We start from the raw sequence: 24,776 nt of genomic DNA, 5'->3' as shown, positions 1-24,776 counted from the left end.
ATCAAGGAACGAATCTCACAAAATAAGCAATACAAATCTATGAAGAACAAAAGACATAAAACTTTAAGCATGCAAGATGATAATAGTTTACTCGTATTTTGTATGAATTAATAAACTTTAAGCATGCAAGATGATAATATTTGGAATAACTAATGAAAGACATAAAACTACTCCAGTAAGAACAAAATTCATACAAGGAGTTAACTGGTAAAAGAATCCTTGAAGAAGCACCAAACTCATTATCATCAACTGACATCGGAACATGAGGTTTATTAATTAGATTGTTAACCCCTTCAAACTTGTTTGGCCATTGTTTGACGAGTTCTTCTTGAATCTCAAGAGATTTTTGGAGGATGTTTTTAAGGTCTTGCACTTTCATCTTGGTCTTCTTAATCTCTTCAAGAATATTTGAAAACCTTTGCTGATTTGAGCAGTTTTCCCTAGGTTTCTTCACGTTCTTCTTTTTCTCTTAAAAAGTGAATCTTTCCCTTTTAGGCATAGGCGCAGAGGGTACACCAGAAGAGATCATACTTGAAGATACCATAGCTCAGAAATTTGAGCATGCAAAAATTCATGTGAAACACAAATATATAGACCTTCAAGACACCTTAAGCTTGTGGAAGAATTCCAAAAACTAGTGAATATTTCAATAAAGGAAGATTATTAATTATTAGTTCAGGAACCGACCAACTTCATAAAGAAGTCTTTTCACGAACCAAAAACCAAACTAAAAGTTGAAATACAATTTTACCCTTTCTTAAAGTTTGTACATGGGAAAGTCTTTATACTTATTACTTAAAAAATAACGTGAAAGGAGCGTAAACAATAGTTACAAGATATAAGACTCTTTGAATATTCAAGACAATTTCCTAGCGGAAGTGGGAATAAGTTTTGACCATTTAGTAAAATAACCAAGTCAAAAACCAGAAAAACTGGACAAAATTTAACGGAGCATAGCTCAACATGAATTACTGTTACTCTCATTTTTAAACAACATGAAATATCAAAGGAATTTTAATCTCGAGTCTGTGAAAAATAGATGGAAATTCAAGTAATAAGATTCAAGACACAAACAAGAGAGTTTGTCCCAAATCCCTTGGAGGTGCACAGTTCTTGTCTGTTTTCAGGGCGCATAAGACAAAAAAACACCCTTTTCAGGGCGCATGAGATAAGAGATTTTAAAGTAATACTAAACATATTATGAAAATAAGTCTTTGAGCATTTACTAAAATATAAAATGGACAATTAGTAGGACGGTTTTCCAACCGCATGGCTTGTTCACGATTCAGGGTGCAACGGTTCGTGAACCGGGTTTGCCAACTGCTATCCTATTATTCCAACTTTGAAAATTCAGTTCACCACGGTTTGCCAACCGGTTTCGTGAACCGTTCCCAAATGAACTTGCGGTTTGCGAACTGGTTCGCCAACCTTCTTGTATTTCTGAAACTCAGATATCTATGGTTTGCGAACTGGTTTTACAAACCTACCCTGAGTAGAAATATCATTGTTAGAGCATTGCTCGGATGAACCCACCAAGCGTTGGTATGTCAATTTTGGTTCTCATATTTGAGTACCAAAACTCAATTAGAGTCGCTTGGCTAAATGTACTAGATTCAACTTCATTTAGGCTAGACTATAAAGTCTAGGAATGTTGAAACATACAAGCATTACTGTGAAGACCTGAAGATCGTGAAGACGTATCGATGACAATGAAGGCATCATCCTTCCACTTCATCTTTAACGATACTGACTTGACTTGTTTCCTCCTACCGTTGCTTTCAAGTTGTTTAATATTGAAAACATAACATCTGAGGTTATATTTAATACTCTAGTATTAGACTTGGTCATTTTATTATGATCAAAGTGTCAAGGATGAATATTTGATTACGAAGTATAACGTTTATTTTTTTGAACTTCGTAAATGTGACATGGACATAATCTATGTAATTCTTTACTTGATTGTGTATTAGATATATGTGTGATTTCATCCTAGAAAACTATGTTTGATTATATATGTTTAAAGGAAGTACATATATGAAATTTATTTCGTAATCGAAAGGAAATCAATAGGCGTTTTGGTTCGGTTTTCATTGAAGATCTATTGGATGACCAATTCGAATCTAGGTGATAACTTTGGTAGAACCGATCTTAACTTATGCTGAGATCTATGGTAGAAACGATCTTTACCTAGTTTGGTATATGCGATAGAACCGATCTTAACTTATGCTGAAAGTCTTGGTAGAACCGATCCTTACCAGTATTGGAATACATGGTAGAACCGATCAAACTATTGTTGCGAGACTTGGTAGAACCGATCTTAACCTATGTTAGGAGTCATGGTAGAACCGGTCCCAACGAGCAAAACAGATCCTTTATACTCACATATTACTTTAAGGTTTTGTGTGAATTTTGAATTAGGGTTTGCTAAATAGGAAAGTTCTAGATGTCAACATCATTTGGACATGAGTATAATTTTTATCTTTAATTGTCCAAAGATATTTCTTGATACTCAAGGTGATCCCGAACCCGAAATATTGAGAATCTTTTAATTAAAACTTTTGATTATATGCTACTGATTGTCCAGCAAATCAAAACATATCTCTGTGAAAGTTATTTTAGCTAAGTGCTAAACTAATATTGGATATTTTATAATGAGAGATTTCAGAATTACAGGTTGGATATTAGTTGGAAATAGGAAAACCAAAATTAGGTATTTATTGCATATCTTGTGAGTATTTACGGTTTTGGAATATCCTTGTTGTCCAAACAACCTTGGTCTATAAATAGTTGAGTTTGCATTTCTTGCAAACTATCCTAAGAGCCAAGCAAACTTCATTCGTGTTGTTTTTGGTGGAGTCGTCTATCCAGAGAGGAAAGTACCTAATTAGGCGAAATCTCTTACGACCGATCGTTTAAAACTTTTATCGGATCAAGAAGCTCTACGATTACCATTGGTGGGAAACTATATAATTGCATTGTTATTTTAATTTTCGATTATTGATTTAATTGATTAACGGTTGTTGAAACCTTGATTGCACCTCGTTTGATTATTCTTGAGAGCCTTCTCTTCTGACATAAGGGTCACTCAAACTAGATCAGAGTATTTATGGGATCTTTAGAACTGTTGTTTGATCTAAAGATAACTTGTGATCATCAATTGTTAAAAGAATCCATTATGTGTGTGATCGATCATAAGTGGATTCAAATTTGTGTTGTGCAGGTACATAAGAAGGCAATTGAAGATCTGAAGACAAGATATTGGTTTTCGTATCTTGTGATTTGTGCAGAGATCTTGATCGTCTGGAATCCAACCAGATCTTGTTTATCTTTGATAGAATTTTGATTATCTAATTGGTTAGATCGGCATCTCTTTATAGTTCTCTTTGAGGTCTATTTAGATTGATTACGAATATTGATCTAATTACTTCGGTAATAAATATTTTGATTGATCTAAACCAGAAAAATGAGGTTACTTGTTTCAACAGAAGAGCCTTTGTCGTACTCGACGAATCTTTATCTTAAAGATTGAATAGAGTAGTTACCAAACAACTTTGTTCCTTTACTGTTTGGAAGACGATCAAAAGGAGTTGAGTGCTTAAGACTTTACATCGGTAAAGCAACTCAAGATAGTGATTTTCTGTCTTGGGGTTCACGTGCATGACCAGATGGTCGTAGACGCAGGGATACTAAGGGAACTAAGTAACTAGGGGTAGATTACTTGGTCTCAACTATACGAAGTTGGATTTTCATTTGTGTAGCGGCTTAATTTTGAGAGTATTCAAAGATGGACTAGGTCCCGGGGTTTTTCAGCATTTGCGGTTTCCTCGTAAAAAAAATCTTGTTATGTCATTTATTTTACTTCCGTATTATAATTTTTTTATTATAATAAATTAAATTACACTTGTATGTTAAATCCTAATCACTTGACATTGATTCATCTTGTACCGTAACTATTGTCAAGTGAATATCGAGTTGTTGTATTGTCTCGACTTTGTCCATAGACGATCACACTTGGAATCAAACTTATAGGTTGAAACGAAGAACGTGGTGTATTTGGGTACCCTCGTCATTTCAATTGGTATCAGAACATGCAAACACGAAAAGATCTAACAATCTGTGTTTGGTGCGATCCAACCTAAAAGAATTGAATCCATGACTGATTCAATTAACGTATTGCAAGATTGTGAATACTCAAAAGATGAAAATGTTGCTACTTCTTTAACTCATGATCCAGGAGTTAAGATGATAAATATAACATTTATTATGTCTGACTCTAATGTCAAAGAAGATGCTGAAAAAAGTTCGTAAAACTCATAAAAGCCTATTAAACGTATGTCTTCTGAAATACTAAGACTAAAGGTAGAATCTAATCTTCTCAGACAAAAAATCAGAGATAAAGACATAAAACTTGAGATTCTAGCCAAAAGAAAATATGGATCTCTCTGTCAAAGTAGAAGTTCTTGATAAAGCACTAATTCAAGAAAAAGGATTTCAATTTAAGACTCGGACTAATGAATCTGTTATAATTTCTTCTGACGAAGAAACCAAAAGTCCTTTCTCTACTTTTACAGATCGTGATGACAAGACTTGTTTAATCACATCTGATACAGATCATGATGATGAAGGTAAAATGTTTAATTACATCGAGTCAGAAGACAATAAAAAGCCTTATTCTACCACTGTGACAATTTCAAGATTAGCAACCAACCACAGATCCTTTATCATCCTGCTGTGTCCCTTAGCAGCCTTGTAAGAGGCCACCAGATCTTCCTTGGGCTGCAGATCAAAAATATTAGCCGTCCACACCCAAATTCTCTTAGCAACTCTGCAATGCCAAGTGATATGGTTCATAGTCTCGCAACTCTTCCTACATAGACGGCACATTGTAGGCATGCTCCTACCGGTCTTCTTAATAATATTATCTTCACTTGCACAACATTGCTTCGCCCAAATCTTCCAATATTGTACACTCAAAGTAGGATGTACAACTTTCCTAGAGAACAAAGCCGCAATAGGAAGGATTTCAGTTGGCGCTTTAATAGCTGCCTTTGCAGACTTGACTGAAAAAACGCCCTTACTATCAAGGTCCCAAATTTTGTAATCATCACCACCAGAAATAAGCGGCAAATTCTCAAGATCAATGTTACAACGAATCACCAGTTCCCTCATTTTTAGAGGTATGGCCCAAGCACCATCAACAATAATATCGCTTACCTTAGCCGTAAAATCATTAGAGCCTTTGGAAAATATTCCAAGTCGTTTCGCAATCGAAAAATCACCACACCAATTATCGAGTGTGTCTCTGCACAAAATTGTATACCAATATGAGTCCCGGAAAGACCGAAGAACCCAACTTGTAATCGATCAAATTTCCATTTATTTTGAAGTACTTCACCCTCAAAAATCTGGCCCAAGTCTTGTCTGAGTCCCAAATAGAAACCCACAACTTCATGAGCATGGCCCTATTAACATCCAATAACTTCTTAAGGCCAAGCCCACCTTCACGCCTCGAACAACACAAATCATCATAAAGAACCGTAAAATATTTATGTTTCTCAGCATCACCCGACCATAGAAAATTCCTAGTGGACCTCTCAACCTGTTTAATCACCGTACACGACCATTTGTACACAGCCATGAAATGAAGCACATAGCTAGAAATCACCGATCTAATCAAAACAAGTCTAGCCTGAAAAGACAAAAGCTTACCCTTCCAGACGGCCAACTTGTCCATAATTTTCTCCACCACTTGACGGACATGAATGTGACGAACAATACCAGGCTTCAGTTGGATTCCCAGATATTTATCCGGAAAAAAGGCTCTTTCCATTCCCAAATAATTAGATATAACAATAACACGAGAGCCAGTACCACCTCCATAGTAGAACTTACTCTTAGCATAACTTAAACATTGGCCAGAAGCACGTTGATACATACCCAACATATCTTTCAAATTCTGCAAACTATGTAAATTACCTCTGCAGAAAATAAGAATATCATCTGCAAAAAGAAGATGCGTAGGGGACACACCTTTCTTACTAACCATAGTATGCATGCTTCGCCTTGCAAACAATTTAGAGACATTGCGACTTAAAACATCTTCAATAAGAACAAAAATCAAAGGTGAGAGAGGATCACCTTGACGCAAACCTCTAGAGATACTAAAAAAACCTTCCGGGCTACCATTTATCATAACAAAAATCCGAGATGAATTCAGAATACTAATGATCCATGAACACCAATTTTCGAAAAATCCATATTGCCTAAAAACTTCAGTAATGAACTCCCAACTGATCTTATCAAAAGCTTGGGCAATACCCAATTTGAGGCCAATATTTCCATGCTTCCTTTCCATATTGATCTCATTGATCAACTCCGATGCCAAAGCTATATTGTCATGAATGTTCCTTCCCTTCATAAACGCCACTTTCTCTTTAGAAATAAAATTATTAAGCACCGTACCAAGCCTGGTAGCCATAATCTTTGTAATGATTTTGAAGAAAAAATTACTCAAACCAATTGGCCTATAATCCTTGATAGCATCAGATTTGTTATTTTTAGGAATGAACACTATAAAACTAAAATTAATGTCATTGGAAATTTTTCGCATAGCCCAACAGTTTGCAATTGCATTAAAAAGATCACCAGAAATAATGTTCCAACATTGTCTATAGAAATAACCTGTAAAGCCATCCGGACCAGGCGCAAAGCCAGCTCCTAAGTCGAAAACAGCTTCTTTAACCTCTTCCAAAGACGGAATAGCATCCATGAAAGCACATTCAGCATCAGTTATGCTCTCATGTTCAATATCGAAAATCCTAGGATCAATATTAACATCACCACCGTTGAATTTTTTTTGATAATGATTTACAATGTAATCCTTTATCTCATCCTGCAAAAACAAAGTAGTGTTAGATGAAATCTTAAGTTCTAAAATCGTATTTTGACTCCTCCTCATACGAATGCTATTATGAAAAATCGAGTGTTTTGATCTCCATCCTCCAACCATGTTACTCTCTACTTCATCTTAAGCATAACTGCCAACTCCGTTCTCACATCATCAACAGATTTCTTAGCATCAACAACCTTCACAAACTGCAACTCGTTGCCGTAGTCATAATCCAAAATATCATTCTCAGTTTCAAGCTTTAATTTAGCTTGCTTCAAACGAAATTGGACATCACCGAAAAAAGTTCTATATAAATCTTCAAAGCCTCCTTCAACCTCTTTAGTTTTGCCGTGAACACAAAAGGGTCGCACCATCAAGTCTCAGATTCCAACTATCCTCAACCAGCCGCATAAAACTTGGGTGTGACAACCACATCTTTTGAATTCTAAAAGGCGCCCTAGACGGCCTAGGATTCTCAAAAGAAAACCCAAATAGAGGGGAGTGATCCGAACAAATTCTAGGAAAATCCTTACACCTCCAATTCACATATTTGTAAAGCCAAGCATCATTTACAACCACTCTATCATGCTTCGAAACAATTCTTTGATTATCACTACCACAATTAGACCAAATATATCTTTTTCCAATAGCATCAGCTTCCACCAGCCCATTGTCTGAAATCCAACTCCTAAACTCATTCACATAAACTTCCTTAATCGTCCTACCACCCTTCTTTTCATATAATCGTAAGACGCAATTAAAATCCCCCAACACCAACCAAGGAATAGATATAAAACCTAGACCCAACTGACGCCAAAGTCTTCTTCTTGTAACCGGATCAAATGAAGCATGGACTGCCGTAACAAAATCACCATCAATATTCAAAGTAATCGCTTGCTTTGAAGAAGATAACACATCAGGCCTTGCCAAATAATTTCTCCACATGACCCAAATATTACCCTTTTCGCCAGCAACCTCATTTGTAATAACATCTTCACAAAAATCCACCAATCTTAAACTCCTAACGAAACGAATAGTGCAGAAAACCTGCAGTTCTGCAATACAAATTACGTCAGGATTATGCAAGTGATATAACTCACTCAACTTGTCCCTTGCACCATCTTTTTCCAAGCCTTGAGAATTCCAGTAAAAGACACGCATTAAATAACTGGGTCTCCTGAAGGGCTTGCCGAACCCTTTTCATCTTCCTTACGTGTCTGACTTCGACCTCTTCTAACAATTTGACTTTCTTCCTCACCTGGCTTAGCAGCAGGCTTGCCTCCTTTCTTCTTTGGCCCTACTTTCGCGCCCTTCTTGGCCAAAGTATCCAACTTCTTCTTTTCATCTTTTTCTTTCTTTGATCGCTCTTCATCATCCATAGCTACATTCCACAATTTTCAGCTTCAGTCTCCACCATACCAGCAGTACTTGCTGATGCCAATGGCTCAGTTTGGTTCTCCGTACATACATTTTCAACTTCATCTTCATTCTCATCAGTTCCAGTCTCAAACATATTAGAAGTCTCAAGAGGCTCCGTTATGTTGGCCTGGGCATTTCTTCTTGCTGTCTTAGTAGGGGAACTAAAACCCTCATCTCCTACTGGCTCCATAATATATGTTGTAGGCGGATCACCAGTGACAATAATCTCAATATTAGTAGTAGCACTAGTTTGATCTTGCTGCACCTCAGCTTGCTGCGTCTCATCTTGTTGTTCCTCAACTTGCTGGGCCTCAGCTTTTCTTTTCTTTTCCATGATTAATCTTCTCATATTTTGTAACTTAACCAAAGCCAAATCCTGCTCAAGTTTAGCTAAATCCGCAGCCTTAGCCATTTCATCAGCTATATTCTTTTGTTAATCATAATATGCAAAAAGTTCTTCTTCCTCTTTATCTAAATTAGTAGCGTCTAATGCAACAAAACCATCATCATTTTCACGTACATTATGCAACGATCCAGCTGCCAAACTAGCAGCCGGAGCATGCACAGACTGAGCTTCAGAATTTTCAGATTGTGCTACCTCCTCATTGCGGACTGTATCATCAGCTGCAAAACTAGTTGCCGGACTGGGAATGAGCGTGTGCACACCAGCAAACTTAACACCAGCTGTGGATGGGAAAAAACGATTTGCTGGTTTTTAAGGAATTGAGGAGACAACCGTACGGAGGTGACTCCTCGAACCGAGCGAAATGTTAAACCTCACACAGATGCACCGCTACAAAGGAGGTACTTTACATTCGACAGATCAATATGTAGTACTCCGGCCTAAATCAAGAAAATGACCGTTCCAGAGTAAATTCGGTCACAAGAGAGGATGGGTTGATCTGTAGGAGGGAAGCTGGGAAATGTGTGGAATCAATGGTAATCCAAGATTGTGGGTGTGTGAATTCTGAATATGATAAGCTCTGAATGATTGAAATTTCTCAATTGAGAGTAGTTGCTCAATTGATGAGTTGATGATCTCGTGTTGTCGATGAGACGTGAGATTGATGATACTGTTGATGCTTCAATCATGATTCAGAGACTTATTTATATTGCTGGAATTTCAGACACCATGATCCCATGAAGTGTGACAGTTGATGGAATCAAGGAGTGGGAAAGTGGAGATCGTGTTTGAAACCAGTTGCTCAACATGTGGAGACTTGGTCGATTTTCCACCCACTACCTCGTGAATTCCTTCAACTGATTGCACGACGCCCATATTCCATCGTGTGTTTGAACACACGTGTCGTAGACCGCCAGACCAAAACTCTAAGTGATATCCTCCCAAGTGACACGATTGACGTCTCGTGGTTTGCTAGTCAATTGATGACTTCGTGGTTTGATGGGACGATGAGTCCATGTAGTTGCTGAGTGTCGAACATGATATTCTGAAACTCATGAATTGAACATGTCATGAGACAGAGGTATAATTTTTACGATGAAGTGAGCAAGTATTGCTCATTCGATGGATCGTTGAATATTGATTGTTGAACCAATATTCCTTGGTTTGAGCAAATATTTATCATCTGAGCAAGTGTTGCTCATGTGATGAATTGTTGAATATTTGATCGTCTGAGCATGTGTTGCTCATCTGATGGATTATTGGCAGCGTACCAAAAATATTAATTAGAATACTGGTCGTTGAACCGAGCATAATTAATAAAATTAATGACCATGAGGCCGTCGTAAAATTATTAAGGTTGGAATCTGGAATGATGATCCTTGGATTCAGAAACCCTAATTTGATCAATTGATGATCAATTCATGGTTTGTCAGAAGTTTAACCATGGGACGAAGGAGGGAGCGACTACATGGGACCGTGGATCAACCATGTAGTATCCATATGCTCAGTGAGCAAATACGAAGAACTCCTGAAGAGTTGACGATTTGTTGGTGGAAGAATGATTAAATGCTGGCTTAATCATTTATTCAAAATGCTCGTCTGAGCCTTAGGTGAGAAAACCTAATTAATTATGACGAGGCGAGGGACCAACCATGGAGTCATGAAACCGGCCCTGGGTTGTCACATTTCCGCCTGACGATCACTTCATGAAAATCCAAAGTGTTTGGAAGAGTTTTGGACCTAATACGAGCAAATGTGCAAATTAGGTCAAAACTGCGAAAATTGATGGGACCGGCTTCCGTGAGCCAAAGAGCCAATCTTGGTCGGTCAAGATAGCGTGCTCGTGTCCCCAAGGCGTCCGCGTCTCAGTCCTGAGAATTTTTATATTTTCTGGCGTGCAATTGAGCATCCATTCGAGAAAATATGCTTAAATCAGGGTTTCGACGAAACTGAGGAAAACACCATGAGATGATGAAAAATAATTATAAAATAAGGAATGAGGAGGCGTGGGACCGCCGTGGTCAAGGCATGGTCGGCCGGTCGTGACCACGGTCCCGTGGTGGCTTTTCCTTAATTTTATAATATTTTGATGATTTTATGAAAAATTCATGAATTTTGAGAAATTTGATGAATTTAGGGAGTTTCCATGAATTGAAGGAATTTTCATGAGTTCATGCAAGCAAAATATTAAAATAATAAAAACACGCGCGTGTGGGACCATGGAGGCATGGTCGGCCGGCTATGGACCGGTCCCACGAGTTTTTTCATAATTTTTTTAATATTTTTAGGTATTTTTGATGATTTGAGGGAATTTTTCCTAATTTGAGAGAAATACCATAAAATCAAGGAATTTGATGAATTCAAGGAAAAATAAGATAAATAATAATAAAATAATAAAGCAAAGGGCATGTGGGACCGGCTAGGGCATGGCCGGCCGGCTAGTGGTCCGGTCCTACAAGTTTTCATAATTTTATTTTATTATTATATGATGATTTGTGCAAAAAATACCATGAAATCAAGGAGTTTTTCATGAAATTAGAGAAATAATAATAATAATAATAATAATAATAAAATAATAAGGAACCGTGGGGTGTGGGGCCGGCTAGGACCAAGGCATGGCCGGTTGGCCAATGGTCACGCCCCACACTCCTTTCCTTAATTTTATATTATTTGTTATGGATTTATGGAAGTACCATGAAATCGAGGAGCTTCCTCGAGACGAAGGAGATTTGATCAGATGAGAGAATTTTCATCAAATCATGGAAAATAATAAAAATGTATTAAAAATATAAAACTGGCGTGGAACTGACCACGGCACGGTCGGTAGGTCGTGTGTCCATGTGTCCCAGCACCTTGGTCAATATTTTTAATTATTTATTATTTTCTTGCCTATTTTGCATAGGTTCATCGTTTCGTTGTATTTTGAAATACTCGTTCGTGCAGTGACTGTTAGTGTATCTTCGTTGAATACACTTTCACCATTTGAATCGGGGCTAACTTAGAAGTAGCTCAGACGCCCGGTTGTTGATTATTTATTACTAATTGTGGAATTCAGTGGGGAATAATTCACAAAGTTGAGTAATAAGATGTTTATTATTAATTCATAGGATCAGCTGAGGATTCGACTACAAATTCAGAATAATAAAGAGAGCATTACCATTCCATGGGATCGTAGATTCGACCATAAAATCGTAGTAATTAAGATTTATCTATTACCATTTATGAGACCAGTTGTGGATTCGATCATGAAATCGGAGTAATGAGATAATATAGTTATTTTTATTCTATGATATAAAGTCGTGGATTCGATCATAAAATCAGAAAAATTACTATTGCCATTCCATGGGACCAGTCGTGGATTCGACCATGGAATATGAGCAATTGTAATTAGGAATAATTAACTTTGTGGCTCTATACTAGCAGAGCAAGCTGTCTAGGAGCATTAATTATCCCGATATGAGCTTGTCGGTAAGTCATATCCTTTATATAGTCAGGGTAAACTCGTTGTTTGTTCCTGAAGACGTTATCGCTCTATACTAGCAGAGCAAGCTGTCTAGGAACCGTCCATCTCGTGATACTATGTAGAAATAATCACTGAAAGTATTCAATATTCATGAGATATGCCGTTGTCCAGTCGTGAGACTACATATCTACATGTACTCTGAGAGAAAGTACTCTTCGTTGAGAATTCGATGAGAGACCCGTGTCTCGATACTCACGTCTGATTGCTGGATCAGAGCTTCGTATAATTATGAGTTTACAATTTTAGCCCTTGTCGAAAATCCACCATCTACATTAAGTCCCCTGCTTACTGAGGAAAGTTGTGTTCCTCAGTCAGCATTAAATGGGTGATTTTCCGGCCATAAATAATAATACCAGTAATTGAACTTAGTCGTAAGTTGAGACGTTACCGGATTTAGAGAGCATGAGGAAACCACGACTTGACGAAGGCTTCAATGTCATGATTGGAGCGTCGTTTGATGAGCATAAATTGGTGTTGAACCGCTGGTTTGGACGACGAGTCCGTGGTCGGTTAGGATTCGCGGGCCGGGCCCAAGAAGGAAACCCTTAGAAAATTAGGTTTTGGAAATAAAATTGATATAAAAGGAATTAATCCCTTCTTTTTTATATATTTTTTTTTCACGACCAGCTATCCATCATCTGCGCACCTTCACGCCAGCAGGAGAAAATTCCCGCCGCTGCCGGACCAGCATCTGCCGCCGTCGTTGCCGCCGACCGATTTCCGGCCAAACCGACCAGGTGCTTTTTTTTTTTTTTAATGTTTGCTGACGTTATGACCTTCATGAGTTGTTCATGTTTTGATCATGGTGAAGTTATATACATGTTTGCATATTAGTGTGAGTTTTATGAAAAAACCCTCGTTTTTGAAAACGTATGTTCGTTCGATCGTTAGTTTTGAAAACTAACTATAATCCCTGATTTAGGAGAGATTTTTTTTAATATATGAACTTAGGTCCAGTGATAAAACTTAGTGTATGAGCTTTCATGTGTACCACGGTTTTATCATAAAAGGAGTAAATTTTCACGAAATCGAAATAATCCTTCGTTTTAAAGACAAATTACGACGACTCGAAGGAAAATTCATATGATGAACTTGTGTCCAGCGATAAAATTTTTCTTATGAGCTTTCATTTAAATACAAAACTTTATCATATGTATGAGATGTGAGCTTTCACAATATTTTTGAAATAAACCTTCGTTTTAAAGACAAATAGCGACGATACGAAGGAAAATAGTTTTTTTTTTTTTTTATATATGCAGCCGTGACATATATTGTGCAAAATATGATGGTATATTTTATTTGCATGAATTTGTTTTCATTAGATAAAATCCTTGAGAATTTATGTAAGCAATGTTGCATTAATTGCTGTTTTTTTTTCGAAAAATCAAAGCGTGTGTTTTGAGGAACCTTCGAAGATAGACAATATATTTATAATGAAATATTTTATTGTTATGAACTTCATAGGTTAGTTGTTTGAATGTTCACATTATGAAAATTGCGTCTGTGATTTTATGAAAAATCAGTTTCGGAAATTAAATAAAGTTTCGTTCGTTTTGCAGTTTTCGAAGAGACGAACGATTTTGAAGTGTTAACTCTTACGTATAACTACTACCATTAGTAGAATTGTAAAGAGGTAAGAGTTCAGAGTTACCTTTTTTGCTGATGTTGGTTTGTTTACATAGTAGTAATCTTTGATCTTCCGGTTCCAGAAAATGTCGACCAACAACGACAACAATTACGATTACTGGTATTCCTCTTCTTCCTCTGACTCTTCTGATGAGGATTCCGATGCTCTTGTAGCGAAATCAAAGTCTAGTGTTCCCCATGAAGGGGCGAAGCCTAATGTTCCCTTGGGTGAGCGAAGAGTCTCTTTTGCTGAACTCAAGAAAAGAGGAGCTGAAGACAAAAAGGAGGATGCCCGTCAACGTGAGAAAGATCGCACCCGGCGTAAGAGACAGAGGGTTGAGGAGAAGCGTCGATTCTTGGATGGAGTGCCTTCTGATTCTGATGCTGATGCTTCTGAAGAAGAGATCACATGGAAACCATCCGAGCGTCACATTAAGCCTGATCGATATGAAAGACAGCATCAGAGGATGATGAAGAAAATTGAAGCTGAAGCTGCAGCAGAAGATGAATCGGATTCAGATGATGATGATATTATCTTCCTCCACCGGACTTCACCAATGATTCTGACAATGACTCCGAAGAAGATGATTCCGAGAAGGATAGTGACGATGAATCTGACAATTAGGATGAGTCCGACGAGTAGTTTTACTTCCATCTTCTCTAAACGTTAGAGCATTCCCTTTTAGTCTTCATAGTGGATATCTTTCTTTTGACTGTTTAAATGACTTTACTTCAATTAGACTTTTCTCCTAAATGATGAACATTTTGTTAACGTCGATTCTTCTAATCCATGAAATGGACCAATGTCCATACATCTAAATTCATCATGACTTGTCGATTTTCATGAGAAATAACATAACGCACGGCTGATAATTCATGACGTGTACAAGGCCGCGTGGCCTATCCTTTGACTCGTAATGTTCAGTCCCCAGTGCATTATTTTCCTCCACGTCTTCAGTATCGATCTTTGAAGCCTAGGGTTTCAGTGAAACTCGTAACTGAATTGACTATTCGCGAGTGATGACTATCGCTTGATATATATATCTTCAAGACTCCAAATCTATGATCCATGTAAATATTTCTTCCATTCCTGAGTCAGTTTCATCGTGCAGAGAAGTTTTGATCCTACCTCCTTGTCGTCATGTCGAGCGATAGCATTTCTTCTCAAGACGATCTTCAGTCGAAGCGTGAAATAACAACGTCTATCTCAATAAGTTGTACACTTCTTCTTCTTCTCCTTTCTTGTCTCTGTTCGATCGAGATTGTTGATCACAAGAGAATGATTTGTCGTAGGACTGTAAGAAGAATGCTACTCCTCACAATGCATGGCCTAAGCGGACTGTTAGAGCTCCTTACCTGTATGGATCGGCTCGTGCTGAAGCTGGATCGTCTGTAAGTAAACCTATAACTCTTGAGATTGTACTGAGTCTCTGGATTAACACTCCTCCGTTTCATCGTAGGAGTATGTCCGTGTCGTCGTTGACGCTAGACGAAGAAAGAGTGGAAAATCCGTGACCGTGGTTGAGGTTGAGGAAAGAGGCAACCAGGCATGTGAAGATTCTGCAGGATCCGTGGAGACACAGTGTCCATGCTCGTGAATACCCAACCGCTGGACTCTTATTCGAATCCCCATTGATTAATACCTTCCCAGACAATGAAGTGGTCGGCGGATTCGTGATTCCGAAATGTTATGCGTGTCTGTACACCAAGATCTGGAAGAAGTATGGTCACATTGCTACCACAGAAGTGTGGAAAGGTTTTCTTCCAATCCTTTTAACCACGATAGCGGGGCTATTGCCGATCATCGAGGAAATGAATCAGATGCACTTGCGAGACGTCAAAAACCATGAACTGCACAAATGGGATGAAATGATCTCGAATTGTGAGATATTGCGATTCAATGTAAGTGGTAGGCCTCAAAAACATTATATTTAAATGCAAAATGGTCCCCGGCAGCGGCGCCAAAAACTTGGTAGGCCTCTGAAAGGGTATAGAAATTATCCCCGGCCAAAAACTTGGTGGGCCCGGAGATATGTATAAAATTAAGCGCAATGAAAACGGGGGCCTATAGTAATACCGCAAGTGCACGGTCGTAGGTTGTAGCTCGTGCAAGTACGGGTCGATCCACAGAGATCGGGTGTGTTTTGGAGTGTTTAGCTATTTTGGGTTCTAGTTGCTATTGGGCTATGAAGCCTTTTGGCTTAAATTGGGCTTTGAGTACTAATGGGTTTGAATGCCCTTTGAATGAATTGGGCTTAGTGGGTTTGTTAACAATAAAATGAACTGAGCTTGGGCTCAGTTATCTTTGAAGTGTAAATGGGCTTTGGCCTTACAGAGAACTGAACTTGGGCTCAACAGTTCACTTGTGAATTGGGCTCAGTGTCTTTTGTTGTGAACTGGGCTTTGGATTCAGTCAAGGTTCTGGGCCTTTGGGATGAAATGTATTGGGCTTGGCTATTGAACTAGGCCTTTGGGCTTCACTGAATTGGACTTTGGCTTTGTAACTTATGAGCTTTGGAACAGCAGCAGACAACAGCAACAGCAGCAGTGCAGCAGAAGCACAAGGCAGTAAAGAGGAAGGAAAACAGCAGCACTGCAAGTGAAGCAACAGCAGCAGGAGAAGTGCTGCAGGGCAAGTGCAAGAGAAGTGGAGTGGCAGCAACAGCTGCAGCAGTGCAGCAGCAGCAGCTGCAAGGGAAGGAAAGCAGCAGCACTGCAAGTGTAAGGGAAGGCAATGCAGCACAAGTGCTGCACAGCAGCTGCAGGGCAGTGGAATAAGAGAAATGCAACAGAGTTGCAGCAAGCCAAAAGAAGTAGCAGCAATAGAAGTAAATCAGCAAATAAAATGAACATGGAAGTAAAACAGTGACAGAAACAAAGAACAAAGCAACTACAAGCATAAAACAGTGCAAGATGAACCAAGGCCTAAGCCAAGGGCAGGGGTGATAAAGAAACTGAAATGAAGCAAGGCTAGACTAAGGCATTCAGGAGGTATACTAAAAGAATGGGAAGAGAACTAGCTTGCTATGAGCACTAGTTTCTCCCAAAGCTCAATCAACACTGCAACCTAAGCATACACAAGGAATGGCAAGAAAATCAGCTTGCTATGAGCACTGATTTCTTCCATTGCACAATTAGTTCAAAGCTTCACAGATACCTAGCCTAGCATTCCATCAATTGTGACAGCAAATTAAACACAACATTACACAAACATTACATGGCAGTGAGCAAACACATGTTAACAGGACAAATGTAACAGGAATGAATTGGAAATCAAACATGAAATTAAACAAGCACATAACATTAACAGAACATAACATAAGCACATTTAACAGTGACAAAGCAAGAAATTAAAACATACACATTTAACTGAAATTGAACTGAAACATGAACTGAGCTGAAACTGAAAATTAACAGGACATGAAAGTCCTGGATGCTGGCTATTCCAAGCATAGTTTCTAACACAACCCCCACAGTCTATTTATACACACAGACAATTAGGGCTCTACCCATTTTCACCCAAAATAACAGTAGCTAGGGTTGGTGATTACTCACCTAATTTGATGTAGCAACATCAAATTGAACTCGACCCATTACCCTCCTTGGTCTGCTGCGCCTTTCCCATGCTTCAATTGCAACTCTAGGTTACCTAATTCATCAATTTTTCACGCCTAGGGTTTCAGGCAGAGAAGCGTGAAAAAGTGAGGAGATAGGGAACTAGAGGGCTAGGGGGAGATGGGTTTGTTGCTGGTGATAGGGTGATGATGAGGTGTGGTGGTGTGGTGGTGGCAGTGAGTTGGTGGCAGAGGTGGAGAAGGTGGTTGACATGGCCTCTGCAGAGCTGCAGAGGGGAGGTGATGGAAGAGGGGCTCGATGGTTTGGGAGAGACGGGGGGGTGTCTGGTTAGGTGGTAGGGTTCGGTTGCTAGGGTGTTAGGCGGCTTCATCAAATTGGATGAACAGCGAGGATGAGCCGTGGGATGTGGAGCTGGTAGGTAGATCGGACGGTGATGCGGAGGCAAGCGATGAGCGACCGTTGGATGAGGAGATACAACGAAACGAACGGTGCTAGATTAGGTTAGGTGCTGTAGTGTAAGGCGGAGATATCAAACTTAGATGAACAGCAAGGGAGCGACCGTTGGATTCAACTACCATCTAATCTGAAGGCTTGGAATTTCAGCGCTGTGGTGCTTGGCAGAGACTTCAGATTTTGATGATCTATGAAGGAGCGACCGTCGGATGTTTCTGAGAACTGATCTGACGGCTGAGAACGGAGGCGCTTTTGTGTGTAGAAAATGAGGTTGTGCGCACCATTCTTCGCGGCTTCCTTGCGTAATTTCTCCCGGCTTTTCACTACTTTTCTGCTCTTTTCGCTCCGCGACTCATCAGAACTTTATTTGTTACCTAAAAATGCAAAAATTAATAAAAAACATTTATTCTTGAAAACAATGAAAATACAGAATATGGGATAAAATGTAGAATTAATGCACAAAAGATGAGTTAAAATGCCAACAAAAAGGGATAAATATATACAATATTTGGCACTCATCAAATACCCCCAAACCTGAATTTTACTTGTCCTCAAGTAAAACAAAACTAAGGAAATCCTAACTATACCACTGTCGCTGGTCTCTCGAATGCATTTAGCGTATGCACTAAGCCTTTTAAACCACTAAGTGTCCCTAGTGGACGAGTTGAAGTCTCGTGAAGGTTTACCAGAGGTGTGCCTACAAAACCTAAGGACAAAATATGAGCTCAGATTCCATCAAATGTGACATGTGCAAAACAGTTTAAGCTCACAGCAAAATGGAGATGTCAATCTAGCTATCGAAGGCACAATCCTAGCACTGATAACAAATAAGGACATGTGATAAGAGTGTAAAGTGTATCTACACATGTGTAAAGAAAGATTTGAAGTCATGACTACATCACCAAGAGATAGTTTCTCAGGCTAAGAACTGAGGTCGAAATCTAGCTAGCTGTCCGGACTTTACGAGAATTGTGAATGAGTTGGAGGTATTTCACAATTACTCGCGTTGTACATCAATGGCATACACCCTCCTTGCTTATTACAATGAAACAACAAAATGACTATTTACATGACTCTATTTACATTGACTATTCTCTTTTTATTTTTGGAACAAGAGATGATGGAATTGATAAATACTTGATTTTTTTTGTATTTTTCTGATATTTTTTTTTTCTTTTTTTTTTTTTTTTTTTTTCTGAATATATACATCGTTTTTTTTTTTTTTTTTTTTTTTTTTGAACAAGGAAACACTTTTGATACATATACAAAAGGAAACAAAAGATTACATGACACTTTGCAAGAGGTAGCCCTTTTTGATGCACCCAGTTAAATTCGATGGTTGTCTTTCTTAATGTGACCTCCACCTTCTATCCCAACCAACCAAAGAACAAGCTAGTCAAGTTCGTTCAGTATTCTAAAGTGATTGGCAATCGTAACTTCCTATCAAACACCTTGAAGATCGAGGCCATACATGTATTGGTAGATCGTGCGCGTGCAAATTCTTATCACTATGTGAATTGTGCTAGAATCAGGGTGCCTAAAATCTAGACTAAGACTCCTAATAATTACATATTTGCACAAGAGTCAACATTTCAAGGTAAATGAGCTCCATTTTTATGATTTTTCTAATTTTTTAATTTTTTTGAATTTGATTTTTTAATTTTTTTTTTGGAATTTTTCAATTTTTTCAAAAAGATGGAGTTCGTTTTCAATTATGGCAAATTATCATGGTATCTACTCTATACCCCCAAACCTAAACTAAACATTGTCCTCAATGTTTCAAAATATGGAAAGAATTAAAATGCAACATATGGAAAGGGACATGCTGAGTAGAGTAAAAGGAGAGAGAATACCCGATTTCGGCGAAAGCAGAATTAAAACTCCGTTATTCAAGGCAAAAATCCAACATATTTCAGCCGAGATCATATTGGATTAGCAAAATATATACAAAAGGAAATTTAACTAACACATTATCTACAAGAAAATTTGGTTTTTTTTTAATGGGATTGGACTTTTTGGAAAAAATTTGGTTTTGTTGGGAAAAAGACAAATTTTGGTTTTGATGGGAAAACGAAAAAGAAAATTTGGTTTAAAAATGGGAGCAAAGTAGAAACTTGGTTTTAAAAATTGGGAGCAAAAGAATTTTTTTTTTTTTTTTTTAATAAAGAAATAAGAAGAATTTTTTTTTTTTTTTTTTTTTTTTTTTTTTTTTTTTTTTTTTTTTTTTTTTTTTTTTTTTTTTGAAAACGAAATAAATTTGGTTTTTGAATGGGAGCAAGCCCACTGTGCAAGCCTTTTGTGTTTGCTTTGGCTCCGCTTGGTTGAAAACTTTTGGTGGAACTGAGTCCAAAATCTCGGCCTAGAATTTGGGTACTCGGCCCACTAACGAGTTCAACTAGCGTGGTCAGTTACAAGCTCAGCTGGGTTTAAAAACCCAGAATACAAGATATAAGTCCAAATTAAACAAGCTCACAAAAATTAAATACAAGCCCACAAATTAAACAAACAAGCCCACAAATAAATTATTACAAACCCAAAATAGAAAAATAAAAAGCCCAAAAAAATTGGGTTAATTATTACAAGCCCACAATTAAAGAAATTTGGAAGCCCACAGGTTGGGTTCTCTCAATGAAATGGGTTTAGGCTTACCTTTCTAGCACAGCCCAGCTGCTCTGATATTGTTGCAAAAACCCAGTTGGGTTTTGGTTCTTTTCCTTGGTGGCGTCCCAGCAGAGGAAAAACAGGTTCAGAATCAGCAGGTCCAACAGCAAATGAAATGAAGCAGATGCAGGTGCAAATGCTATGCAGTGAAATGCAAAAATAGCTAAGAAAAACACAGATAAAACACAGCACCAATCCCCGGCAGCGGCGCCAAAAACTTGGTAGGCCTCAAAAACATTATATTTAAATGCAAAATGGTCCCCGGCAGCGGCGCCAAAAACTTGGTAGGCCTCTGAAAGGGTATAGAAATTATCCCCGGCCAAAAACTTGGTGGGCCCGGAGATATGTATAAAATTAAGCGCAATGAAAACGGGGGCCTACAGTAATACCGCAAGTGCACGGTCGTCGGTTGTAGCTCGTGCAAGTACGGGTCGATCCACAGAGATCGGGTGTGTTTTGGAGTGTTTAGCTATTTTGGGTTCTAGTTGCTATTGGGCTATGAAGCCTTTTGGCTTAAATTGGGCTTTGAGTACTAATGGGTTTGAATGCCCTTTGAATGAATTGGGCTTAGTGGGTTTGCTAACAATAAAATGAACTGAGCTTGGGCTCAGTTATCTTTGAAGTGTAAATGGGCTTTGGCCTTACAGGGAACTGAACTTGGGCTCAACAGTTCACTTGTGAATTGGGCTCAGTGTCTTTTGTTGTGAACTGGGCTTTGGATTCAGTCAAGGTTCTGGGCCTTTGGGATGAAATGTATTGGGCTTGGCTATTGAACTAGGCCTTTGGGCTTCACTGAATTGGACTTTGGCTTTGTAACTTATGAGCTTTGGAACAGTAGCAGACAACAGCAACAGCAGCAGTGCAGCAGAAGCACAAGGCAGTAAAGAGGAAGGAAAACAGCAGCACTGCAAGTGAAGCAACAGCAGCAGGAGAAGTGCTGCAGGGCAAGTGCAAGAGAAGTGGAGTGGCAGCAACAGCTGCAGCAGTGCAGCAGCAGCAGCTGCAAGGGAAGGAAAGCAGCAGCACTGCAAGTGTAAGGGAAGGCAATGCAGCACAAGTGCTGCACAGCAGCTGCAAGGCAGTGGAATAAGAGAAGCAACAGAGTTGCAGCAAGCCAAAAGAAGTAGCAGCACTAGAAGTAAATCAGCAAATGAAATGAACATGGAAGTAAAACAGTGACAGAAACAAAGAACAAAGCAACTACAAGCATAAAACAGTGCAAGATGAACCAAGGCCTAAGCCAAGGGCAGGGGTGATAAAGAAACTGAAATGAAGCAAGGCTAGACTAAGGCATTCAGGAGGTATACTAAAAGAATGGGAAGAGAACTAGCTTGCTATGAGCACTAGTTTCTCCCAAAGCTCAATCAACACTGCAACCTAAGCATACACAAGGAATGGCAAGAAAATCAGCTTGCTATGAGCACTGATTTCTTCCATTGCACAATTAGTTCAAAGCTTCACAGATACCTAGCCTAGCATTCCATCAATTGTGACAGCAAATTAAACACAACATTACACAAACATTACATGGCAGTGAGCAACAACACATGTTAACAGGACAAATGTAACAGGAATGAATTGGAAATCAAACATGAAATTAAACAAGCACATAACATTAACAGAACATAACATAAGCACATTTAACAGTGACAAAGCAAGAAATTAAAACATACACATTTAACTGAAATTGAACTGAAACATGAACTGAGCTGAAACTGAAAATTAACAGGACATGAAAGTCCTGGATGCTGGCTATTCCAAGCATAGTTTCTAACACAACCCCCACAGTCTATTTATACACACAGACAATTAGGGCTCTACCCATTTTCACCCAAAATAACAGTAGCTAGGGTTGGTGATTACTCACCTAATTTGATGTAGCAACATCAAATTGAACTCAACCCATTACCCTCCTTGGTCTGCTGCGCCTTTCCCATGCTTCAATTGCAACTCTAGGTTACCTAATTCATCAATTTTTCACGCCTAGGGTTTCAGGCAGAGAAGCGTGAAAAAGTGAGGAGATAGGGAACTAGAGGGCTAGGGGGGAGATGGGTTTTGTTGCTGGGTGATAGGGTGATGATGGTGGAGGTGTGGTGGTGGCAGTGAGTTGGTGGCAGAGGTGGAGAAGGTGGTTGACATGGCCTCTGCAGAGCTGCAGAGGGGAGGTGATGGAAGAGGGGCTCGATGGTTTGGGAGAGACGGGGGGGTGTCTGGTTAGGTGGTAGGGTTCGGTTGCTAGGGTGTTAGGCGGCTTCATCAAATTGGATGAACAGCGAGGATGAGCCGTGGGATGTGGAGCTGGTAGGTAGATCGGACGGTGATGCGGAGGCAAGCGATGAGCGACCGTTGGATGAGGAGATACAACGAAACGAACGGTGCTAGATTAGGTTAGGTGCTGTAGTGTAAGGCGGAGATATCAAACTTAGATGAACAGCAAGGGAGCGACCGTTGGATTCAACTACCATCTAATCTGAAGGCTTGGAATTTCAGCGCTGTGGTGCTTGGCAGAGACTTCAGATTTTGATGATCTATGAAGGAGCGACCGTCGGATGTTTCTGAGAACTGATCTGACGGCTGAGAACGGAGGCGCTTTTGTGTGTAGAAAATGAGGTTGTGCGCACCATTCTTCGCGGCTTCCTTGCGTAATTTCTCCCGGCTTTTCACTACTTTTCTGCTCTTTTCGCTCCGCGACTCATCCGAACTTTATTTGTTACCTAAAAATGCAAAATTAATTAATAAAAACATTTATTCTTGAAAACAATGAAAATACAGAATATGGGATAAAATGTAGAATTAATGCACAAAAGATGAGTTAAAATGCCAACAAAAAGGGATAAATATATACAATATTTGGCACTCATCAGTAAGCTGGCTCCGTCATCGTCTTGAGATAATCAAGGTTCATAAGGCGGCAGAGGCTGCTGATGCAATTTCCATGAATGCGGCTTTATTGGATGAGGAGAGGGCACTGGCTCTGGAGTCAGCAAGGGTTGAGAAAGCGGTGGAAGACTTGAAGGCAAAGACCAAGATTTTTCAGAAGAAGCTTGAAGAGGCTTCTTACAGGGACTATCCGTTGCTGGATGGTTTGCTCTGAGTGATCATTTGTGGTTGTTGTTTTTGAATAAATTTGAATTTCTAGTTAGGTGAAACAATTGATCATGGTGTGAACGAATTTTGCTCATTTATGAAATGTTTAATGAACAAAGGAGCATTCGCATGCTCTTTGGAGGAATGAAATTACATTTTGAAAATGCTTGAAATGATGAAGAGGTAGTATGTTTCACGGATCAGGCATAATAAGCTTTGAGCCATTTTCCATTAATGATGTTTCCTTCCTTTCCTCCATTGATTGCCAAAATTTTGTAGTATCCGCTAGACACTGCTTTGATAATAACATATGGCCCTTCCCATTTAGGAGAGAACTTAGGAGCAGACATGTCTTGTTGAATGTGCTTTGCCGTCTTACCATTTTGTTGTAGGCTCTAGAGATCCTCTGTTTGTAAGCTTCCACATATTTTTCCACCTTGGCTCTCCTTGATTCAAGCATATCCAATTCAGCGATTCTTGATTTGGAGATCTCAGCCTCATCCTATTATACGCCACTGGATGCTGCAATCCTGGCTGAGGGAATTTTGATTTCTGCTGCAAGTATGGCGTCGGCTCCATAGACGAGGGAATATGGTGAAGTACCGATCGAGCTCCTTGGTGCAGTTCTGTAAGCCCACAGAGCCATGGGTAATTGCTCATGCCATGATCGAGGATGGTCATGAATTGTCCGATTGATAATCCTGATCAAAGTCTTGTTGGTACTTTCTGCTTGACCATTTCCTTGCGGATAGTAAGGCGTAGAGAAGATTTGTTTGATCCCATATTTATTGAGCAGCTTCTCAACATCTTGATTGGAAAAAGGAGTTCCGTTATCTGTGATGATGTGCTTAGGAACTCCGAATCTGCATATTATGTGCTCTTTGATGAAGGCAGCAATCGTAACTCCAGTGGTGCTTCGAAGAGGAATAGCTTCGACCCACTTGGTGAATTACTCTGTTGCAGTGATGAAGTATTCATGTTGTTTTGAAGATGCTGGATTGATCTTCCCAATGATATCTAGTCCCCAGCTGTAGAAAGGCCACGGACTATTTACTGAATTCAACGGGAGACAAGGAGTGTGGATGACATTACCATGGGTTTGGCATTGGTGACACCTCTGAACGTGTGCGGCTGCATCA

At 39.1% G+C, this 24,776-nt stretch overlaps 1 protein-coding gene across 1 annotated transcript; it reads right to left on the bottom strand.

Moving 5' to 3' along the window:
- Positions 1–4,668: 4,668 nt before the first annotated feature.
- On the bottom strand, positions 4,669–8,268 carry LOC113316192. Its single transcript, XM_026564413.1, has 7 exons — positions 8,148–8,268; positions 7,436–8,022; positions 7,057–7,161; positions 6,517–6,892; positions 6,139–6,432; positions 5,391–6,000; positions 4,669–5,302 (listed from the first exon to the last, which is right to left on the bottom strand). Exons 1-7 carry the CDS (start codon positions 8,266–8,268, stop codon positions 4,669–4,671), a joined length of 2,727 nt encoding a protein of 908 aa, XP_026420198.1.
- Between the last annotated feature and the right edge of the window lie 16,508 nt (positions 8,269–24,776).

The sequence above is a fragment of the Papaver somniferum genome, chromosome 10 (genome assembly GCF_003573695.1).
Source record: "Papaver somniferum cultivar HN1 chromosome 10, ASM357369v1, whole genome shotgun sequence".
NCBI lineage: Eukaryota > Viridiplantae > Streptophyta > Magnoliopsida > Ranunculales > Papaveraceae > Papaver > Papaver somniferum.
This window is presented reverse-complemented; position numbering and strand designations above follow the sequence as displayed.